The following is a 17,991-nucleotide window of genomic DNA, read 5'->3' on the forward strand; positions in this document are numbered from 1 at the left end:
TTGACTCCTAAAATGGAAAAGCTCACACTGATTGCTTTAACGGAAACCAATTAATGCACTCCTGATCCAAATTTTAAGACAAGTTGAAAAATTGCAAGAATTTACATTTTGCACTGTTGGGTCTTCAGGAGGATGTAAGTAAAGCTTCAAAATGCAAAAAGAAGAAACGTTTAAGACATTAGCCCAAAAAAACTCCCCCAAAATAGAAATAAAGTGTTCAAAGAAGGACTTCGTAATGAGTAGCTGTGCCATTCTTGTTCATCACTTGAAAAATGGGTTTGGCGTGCTTGATGCCAGTGTTTCCACGAGGCTAGTGGGAATGTTGCTCCAGGTGGTGAAGATGGCATCATGGAGGGCATCCACTGTCTGGAACCGATGGCCATTTTTGTCAACTTCCCTTGCCATCCATCCCCAAATGTTCTCAATAGGATTTAGATGAGGAACACGCAAGATGGTCCAAAAGAGCGAGTTTATGCATCTGGAAGAAGTCCTTTGTGAAGTGCAGCGTTGTCCTGTTGACAAAGCCAGTCATGACCACACAGACGAGGGCCTTCAGTCACGAGGGATGCCCCCTGCACCATCTCCACACAGCCAGCTGTAGTTTGACACCCCTGCACAAGCTGAAGCTCCATTGTTCCACTGAAGGACCATGATGATGGCGCCTCCTCCACTGTGCCGTGTGGAAAAAACATCTCAGGTGGGATCTCCTTGTCATGCCAGTAATGTTGGAAGCCATCAGGACCATCAAGGTTCCATTTTTTCTCATCAGAGAATAAAACTTTCTTCCACCTTCCACCAGTGTCCCATGTTTGGTGCTCTCATGCAAATTCCAAACGGTTTCATTTTGTGGCGTTGAAAGAGACAAAGCCTTTGAAAATGTTTTCTTCTTAAAAGCCTTCTCTTTCAGATGCTGTCTGATGGTTATTGGGCTGCACTCCGCACCAGTAACAACGTTCATTTGGGCTGAGGACGGTCCTGTTTCTTGGCGGACACCCAATGGCTCAGAGCCGCTGACATTTTTTGAGGTTTTTTGTTCCATTACCCTTAGGATCTTTTGAAATGACTTTCATGCTGCGTCAAAACTTCAGCAAATTTTTTGTCTCACTCTCATTTCGTCATTTTGCAATTTGAAGCTCTACTTAGAACCTCCTGAAGATCCAACAGCGCAAGTAAATTCTTGCAACTTTTCAAATGCTCTTAAAACTTTCATCAGGAGTGACTTGCTACAAATTGCAAAACCAAATAAGTCTGTCTTTTACGTCGCTATTTTTGCACATACAGTAGTTGCATATGGTACTTTACAGAGATTTTGTATATATATATATGTGTGTTATTTTATTTACTTTATGTATAGAGTTATTGCATAGTGTAAATGTAGCTTTCGTATTTGAGTTAGTGTAGTAAACTGGTTCTTTAAATTGTCAATATTGGTATTCATCATTGTTTATTATTATAATTATTGATTGACTTACTGAGAGGATTTTTGTTTGGAGATATTTATATTGTATTTCACATCATTCTGTATGTATGTGTCATTTGTTAAGCAGGTTCATTGGATGACATGCTATTTATTAAAGACAATGGTAAAAACAATACCATTTGATTTACTTTGGAAGCGTATGGCCGTCGCTGATGAAGGGGGGGTGCCATATGAAAGGTGCCACATTGGCTCCGCCCATACCTGTCTACATTTGTATTTGAAAATACGGGAAGTTTCCTGGGAAAGTAAACAGCAAATGAAATCAAATAAGGCAGCATGTGACCCACCTCTGGAACCAACTCGTGGTCGCCCAGCCGAGGCTTACCAGGCAGCCAGCTTGGACCGTTGACGAATGTTGACACTTTGTCGCTGATGCTGGCGTAGGTGGTGGACTTTCTCCACAAGTACAAATAGTAGTGGAACTGAAAGGGGAAGAAAGGAAAACCATGAGACTGTGATGAGTAGTAGAGCCCAAAACTAACAAACAAACAGCAACTAAAAGCCTGCTGAAGATCCAGTTAGAAACAAACATCATCCCTCGTCCTGAAGGCCTCCTTCTTCACCTGGACTGGGCAGTTTGTTTGGAGAATGTTATGCTTCGAAAATGGCCTGGAAACATGAGCTCACGCCTCATCTCCAGGACGTGTTTTTATTGGATGGATGTGAGACAGCGCGAGAGAGGCTCACCTGACTCGTGATGATTTCAAAGGAGTTAATGGGGAAGACCAAGCCGTACCGCACCTTGTCCTCCTCTCCAGCAAAAGTGCCTGAGGAGGTTTGGAAAAAGACTCATGGCTCATGTTTTTATAAATATTCTTAGTGCTCGGCAGGTTCCGTGTTATGTGCTGCATGCTAGTGTTATTATAGCAAACTCATTTAATAAGCACAGCGGGAATTTATTTTATTGCACAGTGACACAGTTTTTATATCATTACTTTGAAAGTCCATTTCTCATCCAGATACTGGTGGAGACGTAACGCAGTACCTGAGGCTCACGAGAAAGGACAGCAATGCACCGAGTCTGAGTCTTGATGATGTTTTTGTGTAATTTGCGTAACAGACTTAAATGGTTTGTGTCATAAGAAATGTGCGCATGTTTTGAAACTTTATTTAACAACAGAACATCAACATGTAAGTGTGCTCTGGTTTTACAAATAATGTAGACATCATTGTACATGTAGCATGTAACATGACTCAGCGTTACGGTGCCATCTGCTGTACGAAGTTGAAATGACAAACTACACACATAGGCTCATTATAATGTGTTTATGAGCGAGTAGCGCCAAATCTAAAGAAAATAACAAAAAAGGTAGCACCAAATCTATCTGTGGCGCTCCAAATTTATTTGTGGCAGGCTGTTGATGCAGCAACAACACAAAAGACAAAATGCCAACACTGTCCCTAGACCGTCTTATTCCAGCACCGAAATGACGATTTGCTTACCAAACAATCGGTCCCATATGATGAGAATGCCACCGTAGTTCTTGTCAATGCAGTACTTGTTCCTCCCTGTTGGAAGACCGCTTGAGGTTACCCGGGAAGGTTAGAAGGAAAACCCATCAAGCGTTTAGACAATGAGGCATTCACGCTCATTCAAAGTCAACGTGAAAGAGGTCTGCTCTTCACCGTGGTGAACTCTGTGATGCTTTGGAGTGTTGAAGATCCACTCTAGAGGTCCCAGGTCTCGGACCACCTGAAAGAGAAGTCAATCACTATGTTTACGTGCAGTCAAGATTTGGGTTAAGGTCAATATTTCGGTTTGTGAAACATTGCGTTTTCATGCGTGACGTGAAAAAAACTATTTAAAAAACGTCATGAGGCAATGCGCGTCATTTGCGCTTCTTCTTACTGGATCCAAAAACAGCAAGAGTGCGGTGCGGCAGCAGTCGCCCTTGTTGCCATAGACTTCATGCAATATGGGAAAGAAAAAGGGTCACATATTGAAAATATTACTTTTTGCCCGTTGTTTTAATACTGATACTGATTTCTTTTTAATTTTTTTCAATACCGATGGCGAAATCTTTTTTGGCATTTTTTTGATACCGATATCAATTACTTTTCAATACCCATACCAAACTTTTTAGGCATTTTTTGGATACATTTTTAAAAATACAAGTACCAATGTATTTTTTGCCATTTATTTTTGATACCGATACTGATAACTTTTTGGGGCATTTTTTAAAATACTGATTGCTTTTTTGGCATTTTTTTTGATACCAATACCAATAACTTTTTTTGGCATTTTTTTAGACACCCATCTCGGTTTCTTTGATTTTTCCCTTTTTTTAATATCAACACCGATGACATTTTTGGTATTTTTTTAATACCGATAACAATTACGTTTTTAGCATTTTTTTTGGATACTATACTGATTTTTGGCATTTTTTACAAATACTGATACCAATAACTTTTTTGACCTCTTTTTTTGCCATTTTTTTTCTCTACCAATACTGACTTCAATTTACTTTTGTTTTCAGCAATTACTTTTGATACTGATACCATTACTTTTTTAGGATTTTTTTCCATATGGATACCAATTTCCTTTTTGGCTTTTTTTCCCAATAACCAAGACATTTTTGTCCATTTTTTTCCAATACCAAAATCGATTAGGTTTTGGGCATATATGTTGGATACTGATTGCTTGTTTGGCATTTTTATCCCAATAAAACACACAAATACAAATATTGGTCATATAACAACTTGAAAGTGCAGTTTTTATATATTAACATATTCATCATAACAAATTACTGCTTTAATTGTTGAATTACTACCATTAAGGGACACAAATGTCCTCTTCAAAAATCCTAATAATAATATTTTTCATATCATTTGATGACCTTCAGTCCCCTTCATGAAGGTTAAAATGCTGAAATCCATCAAATGCGTTTTGTATTTCCTTGCAGTACTGCCGTGATGCAACTTATTTTTGTTTGCACTTTTAATGTATTTGAAATCCTCCCGTGATGCAGATTATTTTTGTTAAATGTATTTTGTTTGCTGTTACAGCTTTGTTTAATACGCAGAGTTCAATGTTTGTGGAATGTGTGGCGTTTGAAAGCCGTGTCAAAAAAAAAAAAGAAAGCATTGAAAACGTGCTTACTCGGATCGAGTGAGCATAACGGGGCAGCGCGTGGCACATTTGTGAAAACTGGGGCGGACCTCTTTGTGAAGCAGCTGAAAAGCACTGATTTACACGACGGAAGTGTCCTTCAGGACAATCTTCATCTTGGATGCGTTGACACAATCACCGCCACTATCAGCGTGGAGAAAAAGTGCACGGCAATTATTTCCATGTAATGTTGAGCCTGGTAGTTTTGCCTCATCTGAAAGAGTCCAGTGGTGTGCCGATACATTAGCTGAAGACCGTAAAGGAGGAATACATGACCTCCCTTCAGAAAATGACCACTATTATGACCGCCTTGGCTAATAGTGCACTAAAAGGTTCCAACTCCATTCACCGCCTGCAAGCGTCGTAAAAGTCATACTCACCGTCGCGGCCGTGTGCTTCTGTTTGGAATAGTTCATAATATCTCTTTTTTAAATATTTTTTATTGAGAGCAGGTTCCACCTCCGTCTGGACGAAAGAGGACCGTTTGGTGCTGGCACGTGCAAACATAAGGAATAAAATAGTTTTCTGTATTCATTCATAAACATATAACTACACGAGTACATAAATAGTCTATCTATATAGTCTATATCTAGCTAGCAATCCAAAAGGTGTATTGGATTCATTGTTTGTGTGATTGTTAATACGCAATAAAAGAATGTTGCACCTTCAGGATTATAGCGCTGATCAACACAGCCATGATTATTTGGCAGAAAGTTTACCTCCGTGTGCAGCCAGAACTGGAAAAGCAGATTTAATTGGATGTGGACAGCAAAGACCGAAGGGGGCACTGCCAGAGCCATGGGCAAGTAGAAAATCTGAACAAGATAAACACAAAAGTGTATTTTCACATCACTACCAGACCATTTTCACCCAATCAAGTCGTGAAGAGCAATAAAGTAGCTTTTCATAGACATGATACCGCCTTTGACCCCCCCCGTCTGTACTCCCACCACTTCATGGGCGACAGTTTGTTAAGAATTGTTTGTTTTTTTTTTACTTAAAAAGTTGGCTTAAAAGTGACCATTGCTTCAAATGACATTTTTCCAACCAAAACATATAACACGACGCATTTACACGTCTTTTACATTTTCTTGCACGAGAGGCAAACAGGGGTGATAATGCAACTCAGCACCACTGTGGAGGAATTTTAAGCCATGAAAACGGCCACTAAGTGACAGAAGTGCATGTGGTAAGAGCTCATGACGACGCAGGAAACACCGAAGGCAGGAAGGAGGGAGTTGGGGAGCATGGAAGAGTGCAGAAAGTTAACATCGTAGCGAAATTTAACGCATGCACACGCACACACACATGCACGCACATAGTTAAGTTCCAAATGTCCATTCATCCGTCCATTGTCTATGCCGCTTGTCCTCTCTAGGGTCGCGGGTATGCTGGAGCCTATCCCAGCTGAGCTACAGTTGGGCCGACAGGCGGGGTACACCCTGGACTGGTGGCCAGCCAATGGCAGGGCACATATAGACAAACAACCATTCAGGGGGAGAACATGCAAACTCCACACAAAGCGGAGTATCTTTTCACAAAAAGCTGGTTTTTTTCCCTTTTTTAGTCAGGAACAAATATTTTCCTGAAACTTACCTATGTTCTACAGCTGATTACTAAAGTATGGAAAAAAGTAGAAAGAAACTTTTTTTTCTGATGAAAGACGAGAGTCTGATCTTTCTTTTGGTCCCTGTTTACATAACCATACAACACAATATTCTGCATGCCTTGAAAGATCAGTCAAAATCATCTAAAATGGCCGGTAGGGGAGGGGACGTCTTTAAAAAAATGCCTGGGATTGAATGAGTTAAAAGAACAGACAAAAAATGTCTGTATTTTGCACAATGACACATTAAATTGCATAAAAATTGCCATAACTGGCGTTCATTGCTGTCACTTATACAAGTAATGTTATGATAGGCTAAACACTGGTAGCTATGGTAGCTAACGTAATGGTAGCGACTGCCCACTTTGCTGTTGTTAGCCAACAACAAACATAACTAATGCACGTGCAGGTTACATCTAACATGCTCAAAGAAGGAAGAGGACAGATATAATGCTAGCAGTACGTTAGAATATTGGCCTTTTAAAGATAAAGCCAACTATCCATCAGTCAGCTACAGATGTGCACTGTAAGTTTGATCATTTTGTTTTTATTTTGTGAATAGGCAAAGCATTAAAATGTGGATGTAATGTTAGCACTGTAGCTTGCATAGCCAGGCTAGTGTTGCTAACATTTGTATCATTCCTGTCCCACTCCTTAATGTTGGTTTTGTGTATGTGATCTATGGCATTTATTACGTTGGACAGAGTTCTGGTGTATATTTACAAAGTACTTAAACCATGTGAAGTCCAACATCAAGGCTAACACGCTTCCAATATTGTGGCATGTCTTGACCCTTATTTAAAATGGGTGAAAATCATATGGGAGCTTCAAGGTGCACAGGGACAGGAACGTACCCAGGATGTCAGCTGCTGGGTGAGCGGCTGCCGCAGGGCCGTGCTGAAGTTGAAGTACTCGGAACTGTGGTGAACCTGGTGAGCCGCCCACAAGATGGACACCTCTGCAGGACGTGACACACACAACACACAACACACAGTCATATCATCACTTCAACACTCAGGTAGCTGTTCTGCGACATATGAGCGCCACGCTTCACGTTAACATCCAAAAGGGGAACAAGCTTGTTAAGTTTTACTGGATGTTGGAGACCTTTCCGGACCGGCGCGTCTACTTGGCACATCGTGTCCTCTTTGGCTCGTGATGGAGAACAGTAATCCTCAAATAATGTCATACAGCAGCACAGGCTACATGAAGCTAAGCTGCGAGGCTTTGTAATTAAACGTTTAACAGCACGACTGAGCCCACTTTAAATATACACTTAAATATATCCCTTCCAGAAGGTCCAACTCAAACCAAAACGGACTCAAACCAAAGCAAGTTTTCCTATAGAAAATAATGCAAATCTAATTAATCCGTTCCAGACACCCAAAAATGTTAACACAAAACACATTTTTATAAAATATTTATTTTATTTTATAGACATTTGATATAATAATAGACAATTAGAGTTTTACACACAGAAAATGATGCAAAATTTACTATGAATGAATGTACACCTGAACATTTTACATCACTTTTATTTTCTCTGATTTTATCTGCTATACTGGGTAATAGGAGTGTAAAGGTGACTATAGGGGTGTTTTTTCATGTGTGGGGGCTCTAATAATGCTAAAAACCATATTTAGAAGATCGTAAACAGGTTTTCTACGCTCTAACTAGGAAAATCTTCCATTCATTAATATTGAATCCTACTTCGTGGAAATTCGGTTATCGCGGTCATGTCTGGAACCAATTAACCAATTAACAACTTGTGAAGTCTAGCAAGGCTGACAGTCATCAAGCCGAAGGGTCGGGGGTCTCCAGCACCTGAACAAACACGTTGTTGAGAAGTCGGAGTGTGCGCTGCGTGAACCCGGACAGACACTCTTCCAAGTTCCAATCAGCGAAAAGGCGGAACCCCCTCAGGGGTGGGTGGGTCGTTGAGGGGGGACCCCAGAAGAATTCTGAGAGAACGCTACCACAAGCGAGCAATATTGGCTTGTTGGATTCCGTGTTATTGCTGGACTCGGGCAGGTGTGAGAGAGTGGACGTCCCAGGGAGGTGTTGGGGGATCTGACACATTCTGTGTACAAATGGTGGATTTGAGGTCAGGATAAAACAGGAGGAGCAAAAGCTGGACGTCAACCTCGCTTCACCCTAGCTGTTCGGCATCCTCTGAGGGTTCTGAAGCGTTCTAAGACTGGTGTTGCTCTCTGGAACAGACAGCTGTGGACAGCGGGGACATGCTGCACCGTTTGTATGACTTTGTTCACTTTCCACGCAGTTATTAGCTTCCACCTTCACGCTCAAATGAACGGAAGATGTTTAACCCTTCAGAGCCCACGGTACTTTTACAGTTTTGATGTCGTGTTTATCTCGATATCACACCTTGTTTATCTTGCCTCGGTCGGTTTCCTTTGTTCCCCCAGGCACAGCCTCACGTGTGACTCAACAGTTATTTTTTTATTTCGATTGTGGGCCTAAAATCACCCATTTTTTTGTGCAAAAAAAGTCTATGACGTGCAATGAACCCTTCTTGTAACATAGAACGCAAATATAAAATGTATAATTCAAAAAGTGGTACAAATTTAGCAAAAACAAAGACAAATGTCATTAAACAGGAAGATGGCGTCATGTTTTATGGCCTGTTTACTTTCGCTTTCACAGCAAAGTGCTTACAAATGAGAAATCATAACGATAAATATTACCAATCATAAATCTGGTTTCACTTGACTGGCTTAATTGCCCTTCTTTAGCTAGCAGACTAGCTAACTAACTATGAACGGCGCACTGCGCTGGTTGCTGCTATGTCATGAACTCCATTAGGCTTTGTTACTTCAAGATGTAGCAAACCACACAGTATCTTCATTGATAGAAGAGTTTTTATGTCAACCCCTACCCGACCCTACTAAACAAGTCCGATTCATCCGGTTCTGCTGCTGATTGCCACAAAACCAACACCAACCATAATGCTAGCAAAGCAAAAATAGCAAACAAAGAGCAACAATGTCAAGTTAACTTATTCCACTGCCAATCAGAAACACTAGTTGTAGCCGTCAAGTGTTTACATTCATGCTTTGTTCCAGCACCAGAGTCTTTTTTACTTGTGGTCAAACAGTAATGGACCTTGGCAAGATCCAGCAGCGAAGGCGGCCTAAGATTGATGCTCCTTGTCACTGATAGGAAGTGCGAGCCGCTAGGCTTCGCTGCAAGCCCATGTCCTCATCTCTGAAGTCGGCGGGGCGCTGCATAGTTTGGCAGGCGCGATTCAGGAGGGAAGAGCTCTTAAATGGTGAGAATCATAGCCTACCGAGCCCACGCTCGCAGTGAGGCCGCAGAAACGCCGTGGAACAAAACACCCACCTCCAGAAACATCCTCGGAACACGGAGTACGTTTCACATGCTTTGTCATGGGCAACTGCTATCTTGTTCAATTCTTGAAGCCAACTGAACTCGGAAAAGGTGAGATAAAGATAGATGAGTAGATACTGTAATCATCTCCAAGAAAAATTCTCACAAATTCACAAGGATAAATTCAAGAGGCAACACGTTTCTACATTGGCTTACACACTTAAAGTCAGCCCCTCCTACACTTGCAACTTTTCAGACTTATGTACACTCCTGACCAAAATGTTCAGACCAGTTGCATAATTGCAATTTAATAGCAAGAATTTACGTTTTGCGCTGTTGCATTTTAAGGAGGTTCTAACAGGAGCTTCAAAATGCAAAAAGAAGGAATGGGAGCGAGACAAAAAATGTCTGGAGTCAACAATGTATTGCAAACAAGTGAAATCGTCTGTTCATCCACTGATCAAACCGGAGCGCAAAAAAAACCTGAAACCCCCCAAAACAGAAATAAAATGTTGAAAAAAGGAGTCAGTCATGAGTGTCTTCGGCATTCTTGTTAATCACCTCAAAAGTGGGTTTGGGCGTGCTTGATGCCCGTGTTTCCAGGAGGCTAGTGGGAATGTTGCTCCAGGTGGTGAAGATGGCTTCACGGAGGGCACCCACCGTCTGGAACTGATGTCCATTTTTGTAAACTTTCCTTGCCATCCATTTCCAACTGTTCTCAATTGGATTTCGATCAGAGGAACACGCAGGATGGTCCAAAAGAGTGAGCTTATTCCCCTGGAAGAAGCCCTTTGTGAAGTTTAGCGTTGTCCTGTTGAAAAAGCCAATCATTACCACACAGACGAGGGTCTTGAGGGATGTGCCCTGTAACATCTCCACATAGCCAGCAGCCGTTTTGACGCCCCTGCACAAACTGAAGCTCAACTGTTCCATTGAAGGAAAATGCAGGCCAGATCATGATGGCGCCCCCTCCAATGTTCTGTGTGGAAAGCATCTCAGGTGGGATCTTGTCATGCCAGTAACGTTGGCATCATGACCGTCAAAGTTACATTTTTTCTTTTCAGAGAATAAAATTTTCTTCCACCTTTCAATGTCCCATGTTTGGTGCTCTCGTGCAAATTCCAAACAGGCAATTTTGTGGTTCTGAAAGAAACAAAGCCTTTCTTAGAACCCTTCTCTGGCACATGCCGTGCATTATTGGACTGCACTTGGGACCAGTAACACCCTTTATTTGGGACGAGGATGGTCCCATGTCTTGACAGACAGTCAATTGGATCCTCCGGCTCAGGGCCGGTGAAATTTTTTTTTTGGGTCTACCACCTAACTTTTTGGTTCCATAACGCTCAGCATTTTTGAAGATGTTTCAAATGACAGCGTCCAACCTCAGCAGCAATGGCGCACTGCGAGAGGCCTTGCCTATGCAGCACAACAATCCGACAGCGATCAAAGAGAGAAAGCCTTTTTTGCCTTTGCCATCAAGAGATCATGACAGCGTGAATGCCTGACACTAAATCACAATCAATCCACATTTTTGCCAAGATTTTGGCTTTTAAAGGCTGTGCTCTTAAACTTTTGATCAGTTGATGAACACCCTGTTTCACTTTAATGCTTGTTTGCAATAAATTGCTTACTCTTTTGTTGTCTCACTCCCATTTCTTCTTTTTGCACCGACCCTCAACCCCTGACCAATCACAGCAGAGTAGGCGTGGTCGGTAAAAGAGGTTGTGGAATCCGAGAGTTTCGGCCAAGAGGAGAAGAATGCAGGTTTACCCTGTACACAACTTGAGATTTATGGAGTATTTTGTTCAAAGAAACTTACTATAGTGCCCCACTGGGATCCAATATCTTTATGAAAACCCCTGCAATGAGCAGGAAGGACCCCTTTAAGTCAAGGGTGTCCACACCCTTCCAATGTGGGCCCCCATACAGAACAGTTGAAGGATGCAGGGTGCCAAGGGAAAATCTGCTGTTGGCTCCCAATACAGTAGATGAGACACAAGGCAAGTTCTTTGTGAATAATGCGAGGTGCAGTTTAATAAAACTTGCTTGCCAGGAGACAATTCAATACAACCTGAAAGATGGCTTCTAGAGAAATGTCTGACTATTCACGCTAACATTTTAGTTTTAGTTCTTTGTTTGAATTTAGGAAACCACATATGCGAGGGGAGGTGTGATCGCCTCCTGTTTGGGCCAGAGACGATGAAGGGCAGTCTCACATGCCTAGACACCCAAGGCTATTTGAATCAGGTGATAAGCATGTGGAGAACTTGTCTTAGGGACAAGAGGACTCGAGCCTCCAGCAGATAATCATAGTAATTCAGCGTGACATTAATGTCAAAAATGCATATTGCATAATTAGAAGTAATATTAGTACGATCAAAGGAAACAATGGACACAAAGCATTTTATAAGTGCAATAACAAACCATATTTTCCTTGCCAAGGAGCCACTTTGATGTTATTCAGTGCTCGTTTATTAAAGACTGTAAAACCAAATCAATTAAGGTCAGGATATCTATGCCGTGAAATATATATATATATATTTAAAACAGTTTTAATCGGTGACCAGGGGCCAATAAAATACAAGCTGTCACAAATGGCCTTCGAGCCAAACTTTGTCCCATTGAAGTCCATAAATGTCCTCCCAGCAGGGAGCATCCCACTCAACTTGCTACAAAAAAGGAGAATTTAAGGTGATCCAAATGGAGCGTCTTTAATCCCGCCAAGCCTACCAAATGCTTTTAGCATGACATCAAGCGGGCTAAGTCATCACCCTCGGCAACTCCTGGCACTAATAGACAACGTTCGTGATTTAAAGTCCTGTGAATGGAAGTTTGGCCTGTCAATCAGGGCGCTAATGGGCTGTGAACAACCTTCCCGTGTTTGAATTGGAGGGCTCTCGGACGGGGAGCCAACCCAAACAGCCAGCCAGGGCTCAGTGGACGCTTGTCCAACTCCCCGCCGCCACCGCCGTTTAACTTCATGCCCTGTCCACACAGCTCAGTCACGAAACCAAACACACTCTTCCCGGTCTCGCCCACTTTGGGCTCCTACAAACAACTTCCCTCTTATATACCATCATATTGACATAACCTTTCCTTTAACTGGACTTGCTCTATTGTTGAGAGCAACTGAGAGCAGAAGACGTGGTGATTTAAGTAGCTGTCAACTCCACCAAGAAGATCTAAATGTGAGAATTTTAGATGAAAAGACCATAGTGAGTGTCTGGTCATGTAAAAAACAGAAAGTTGAGGCTAGCATGGGAACATCCCCACCAGTATAAGGTGAGCTTTTCCAAATACATAAAAGCATCGTCTCTGCCGTAATAGTATAGGGGATATTTTCTTTGGGGCCCCTGCTTCTAATTAGGGAACAGTTTAAAAATGACGACCAGAGAATTGATGCTGAGCAGGTCCATACCTTCACTGCAGCAGCGTCACCATCTTGTCGTGGCTACTTATAGCCACATAACGCACAAACATCTACAGTCGTCTCTCGATTATAGCGGTTAATTGGTTCCAGGCCCGACCGCGATACATGAATTTCCGCGATATAGGATTCACTGTTAATAAATGAAATATTTTCGTAGTTAAAGCATAAAAAAACTGTTTATGACGTTCTAAATACGGTTTTTAACATTATTAGTGCCCTGTAGACATGAAATAACACCCCTATAGACACCATTACACTCCTATTACCCAATATAGTAGACACAATAATGGAAAATACGACATAAATAAGACTTGTGCTCGTGTGTGTCGCTGTACTTGTGTATACATTGTTTGCTGTCTCAGTGTTGGTGTAAACTACTTTTTATGACAAGCTTATTTTGTTTGGTGTATAACATCCCTATAGTCACCATTACACTCCAATTATTCACTGTTCATATCGGATTGCACAAATAGTATGCTACAGGGACTCTAGACGGCCGCTAGCAAGCAAGCTAGTGAGCTAACAAGCTAGCAAGCTAACCAGTTAGCCTCAAATTTATTTATTCGAAACTTCAGAAAGGGTTTTAAATGGATTGGTGAAGAAGGACACAGTAAGAATCTACAAACGTACCACTTCCGCACGGAATGAAAGGAGACATTTTTTTCACTCTGCATCCATGCTTGGCTACATCCAGTGCAAGGTAGGGAAATGTAATAAGGATGGATGTCTCATCCATGTAACATTACTGCTGCCTAGTGGCCAGAATACTACATATGACAATAGGTCAATAGGTCTTCATTAATTAATTAATTTCTGAAAAAACGAGGTATACTGAGGGACCGATAATTGAACTGCGATATTGCGAGGGATGACTGTTCTTCGTTTTCAGGCTTCCTCCTACAGCACCGTATGGCACCCTTATTTTGTTAACACAAGTCAACAGGATAGCACTCTGAAGTGTGTTGTGTGAGTTGAGAAGGTCCCTTGACTGTTGCTAACAGAGACGGACTGTGCCAGTAACAAACTGGCCTAGCCGTAGCTTCCGTCCGTTATTTACACCGAACTTCCACATCAGCGAGCATCCTGAATCCCTCGATTACCTTGGCATGAGACAGACATCATTTATTGTTTGACTTCCCTGATTCTGATTGCTTAGAGGAAGTCCGACGTAGCGCGTCAAAGACGAGAAACTGTTATTTCTACACCATGTATGTGTGAACATGAATCATGTTGATGTGCACCCTCCTTTGCGTGATATCATCGTGTTGCACTGAGCCGACTGCTCTTTTTTTATGAAGTTAAGCCATGCTTATGCTTCGTCTTCGTTGGTGTCTCCCAGTTGGCGAAGTGGGCATCGAAATTAGGTATCGAAATAAAAACAAAGCCGGGAGAAAAATCATAGTCCCGGTTCCCATAGATGCCCAACCGCTTGTAAATGCTTCAGCAAAGAAGTACGTTAAATGTTTTTACTAATAACAGGTCATATTCAACCACTAATGAATATATTTTTGAAAAACCGTGATAGAGTGAAGTTCAAAGCGCAAATTGGCGAAGGATTGCCATACACTAATTAGCTTTGTTTTGGCATTAGTCAAGAAAATGATTTTGACGTTTGTCACTTAGCCAAACATACACTGACAAACACACACTTTGGATACAACCTGAAAGAAAAGCAGTTGGTGTTACCTTATAAAGTGCTATTGCCAACTACTTGCCTCTCGTGCAAATGACTGGTTTTGAAGTTCCATGTGATTGCTTTGATGTCACATGGAACTTTTCCTTTGCCGCATTGACTTGTTTTAACACCTCCATACTTAAAATGCTCTGCTGAGGCGAAACTAAATATTCATCCTTCACTTTTCCAGAGAGTTTAGCGTTTCGAGGTGTCAGCACTGGCAAGCTGCTGTTCTCTCAGTGTTGTTGACAGAAGGAAGTTTGTCATTCCAGGGAGCGGAGCGCCGCAGGGCAGCAGAGGCCGCCCTAGCACGCTCCTCTCGGCTTCCCCGGGTTCAAACACTGTACATACACACCAGACCCATCACAGGCACGGTGACTTCCACGCTGCTGTTGATGTTATCCCTGCCTCCCATGAGGACTTTTGCTCGCTTTCTTCTGCCGTGAAGAACGCGACTCCCACATCCTGGCTGAGTCGCACCGGCAGATCGAGTAAAGGGAGGGTTCTGATCCTTCTGTGAGCCCCGCAACCTGCGCCGAGGCCAGGAACTCGCCGTCACGAGCAAAGATTTATGGAGGCCCTGGCCATCCCCCGGGGGGGCAAGCTCGCTCATACTACCCCCGCCCCTCCTCCCATCCAGGAGGAGCTCCTCTTTAACAATAACATCCACATTGGCCGGGCGTCCTCAGGGACGGACAGTGGAGGAGTGCTGAGCACATCTGTTTGTCTTGACAACTGCTGCTGTCTGCAGAGCTGACGCACCAGTGGACAGGAAGCAGTGAGGTGAGAGCCAAGTTCAAAAACATCCAAAACCGCTTCTGACAAAGTCTTTGATGGCTAAAATATGCCGACTTCGGAGCACTGGAGTCCTTTCAATCTAGACTGAACGAACAAGAGTGTACACGTCTATCTATTTTCTATACAGTCTTCATTCACGAGTGAGCTGGAGTCTATCACAGCTGACTCTGGGTGAGGGGCAAGGTACACTCTAGACCAGTCACCAGTCAATCACAGGACAAACAACCATTCACACCTTGGCACAATTAAGTCTTCAATCAACTTAACAAGCATGTTTTTGGGATCTGCAAAGGCTGCATCAAGGCAACTGGACTTGTCCATGATCTGGATGACTGAGAATCTACACAGACTGTTCTTGGAATGTGGGAGGAAGCTGGAGTACCCGTAGAAAACCCACACAAGCATGGGGAGAACATGCTAACTCCAGACACAGATGTTCCAACAAAGATTTGAACCCAGATTTGGGATGAGACTCAGCACCTCCAAATCTGAGGCCATGGTTCACAAAAGGGTGGCTTTCACATTTCGGGTTGGGAGTGAGGTCCATCCCCAGATGGAGCAGTTCAACTATCTCGGGAAGGCTGGAGCGTGAGATCAACAGGCGCAGTAATGCGTTCGTACCGGACCGTTGTGATGAAGAGAGAGCTGAGCTGGAAAGCAAAGCTCTCGATTTACTGGTCGATCTACGTTCCTACCCTCGCCTTTGGTCGTGAGCTTTGGGTAGTGACAGAAAGAGCAAGATCACGGATACAAGCAGCCGAAATTCTAAGACATTGGTTCTGTCCTGGTCAGTCAGGACCCAAAAGTAGCTTGGCCATCAAATCCTCCTGGTGGGGTGTTCCGGTCAGCTGAGCCGGGAGGAGGCTCTTGGGTAGACCTACGAAACACTGGAGGGATTATGTCTCCAAGCTGGCCTGGGAATGCCTCGGTGTCCCCTCGATGGAACTGGAAGAGGTGGCTGGAAACCAGAAAGTCTGAACTTCCCGACTGATACTGCTGCCCCCGTGACCCGGATAAGTGGAAGAAAATAGATCCAACCGACCTTACAAATGGGCAAAAAAATCCCATAGACACACTCCGAAATCTCTAAGAAGTCTTCCAAGTAGGGATGTGCTGATGCACATTTTTTGGCATCCGATACGATTTTTTTAAATAATCTTTTTTTGTGTTTTTAATAATAAGCTTTTGTTACAAACATGAATTTGTGGAATTGAATATGGTTGTGAAAATAGCTCTTCAAAGCATTAAAAATAATGCAACCAAAATATTGGTAAATTGACTTTTTTGTTACGCAGGATGACCAACAATATTGTTTGGCTTTTGTAACAAACCTCAGAGTCAGGTTCCTAATCCAATAAAAGATCCAATAAAAGTCCATCCAATAAAAGATCAAACTGGAAAAAATGGTTGGTTGGTTTAATTTATTTCGAACACACATATGTCCGAAAAGGAGTAGGAAGAAGCAGAGCTTATTTAATCCTACCCCCTCTTCGTAGCACATCAATTGCTAATACATGTGTGTACATACAAACACGTGCATACATATATATACACCTACATCTGCACCTACAAAAGTACGCACATATTTACATATACAGTATACAGGTACACAAATGCTAAAAAAAAAAAAAAAAGTTTTTTTTTTTCCATTTTTTCCTCCATCTCCTTTATTTTTCCCTTTCTATTTATCCTGTCCTTCCTCTCCTGTTGATATCCACATCGTCTTTAGTGTTGCACTGCTAGTGACGCTGGGTTTGTATACAAGAGTTCCTTTTATTAACTACATCAAGGTTATTGCTGTGGAATGTAGTCCTTCTCGTTGCATTGGTCTGTCTTGTAGGGTGTTTCCTCCATTATGCTTATTATCATAGTAATATAATGTTTAATATGCATCCACATCACTGATATCTTGGACAACAAGCACTCTTGCGACTCCTGGACCTCCTTTTAGTTTGATGTAGATTTTCCCGTTAGTGCTCCAAGTGTTTTGAATCTTTCCTTGCTTCCTCAGGTCTCGTGCTTTCTTGGCGATGTTGGAATTGCGTTTTGTGAGATGCTCATTCATGTAGACGTTGGTGCCTCTTAGCTTCTTTCCCTGTTTCAGCAGTGCAGCTTTGAATTCCCTGTTGGTGAACTTAATGATGACAGGTGTGGTGTTGTTCCTGCCATGGAGTGGGACGCACGTGTCAATACTGTTGACATCGACATCCACCTCCTTCGAGTGTAGGAAGTTAGCAATCTGCTGCTTTATTGAAGGAACATCTCTTGACTTGGGTGTGATTTGGAGCCCTGTGAGGACCACATCATTCATTCGTGCCATCTGATCCACCTCATCAATGAAGTTTTTAATTTGCTCCTTGATATTCTCCTTTGCTTCTTTCTCTTCCTCAAGGGTGGTGCGAAAGTCAGCATTGTCCTTCAATAGTGCCTGTTGAATGTTGATATCATTGCATAATGCTCTATTTTCTTCCCTGGGGTCTTTAGCGTCATTTTCATTTTCATTTTCCTCTTCAAGTTCAGAGCCAGTATCATTTTCCTTTGTGTT

At 42.4% G+C, this 17,991-nt stretch overlaps 1 protein-coding gene across 2 annotated transcripts in view; it reads right to left on the bottom strand.

Moving 5' to 3' along the window:
* agmo (alkylglycerol monooxygenase) overlaps nucleotides 1-17,991 on the bottom strand; it is a 62,892-nt gene that overhangs the window by 26,368 nt on the left and 18,533 nt on the right. For both annotated transcript variants that reach the window (XM_054783025.1, XM_054783026.1), the window contains exons 4-9: nucleotides 7,050-7,153; nucleotides 5,309-5,404; nucleotides 3,107-3,173; nucleotides 2,924-2,989; nucleotides 2,168-2,247; nucleotides 1,768-1,902 (exon numbers count right to left, since the gene is read on the bottom strand). In XM_054783025.1, the coding sequence (XP_054639000.1) occupies nucleotides 1,768-1,902; nucleotides 2,168-2,247; nucleotides 2,924-2,989; nucleotides 3,107-3,173; nucleotides 5,309-5,404; nucleotides 7,050-7,153 (548 nt within the window). The remainder of the gene's footprint in view (nucleotides 1-1,767; nucleotides 1,903-2,167; nucleotides 2,248-2,923; nucleotides 2,990-3,106; nucleotides 3,174-5,308; nucleotides 5,405-7,049; nucleotides 7,154-17,991) is intronic.

The sequence above is a fragment of the Dunckerocampus dactyliophorus genome, chromosome 7 (genome assembly GCF_027744805.1).
Source record: "Dunckerocampus dactyliophorus isolate RoL2022-P2 chromosome 7, RoL_Ddac_1.1, whole genome shotgun sequence".
Classification (NCBI taxonomy): Eukaryota; Metazoa; Chordata; class Actinopteri; order Syngnathiformes; family Syngnathidae; genus Dunckerocampus; species Dunckerocampus dactyliophorus.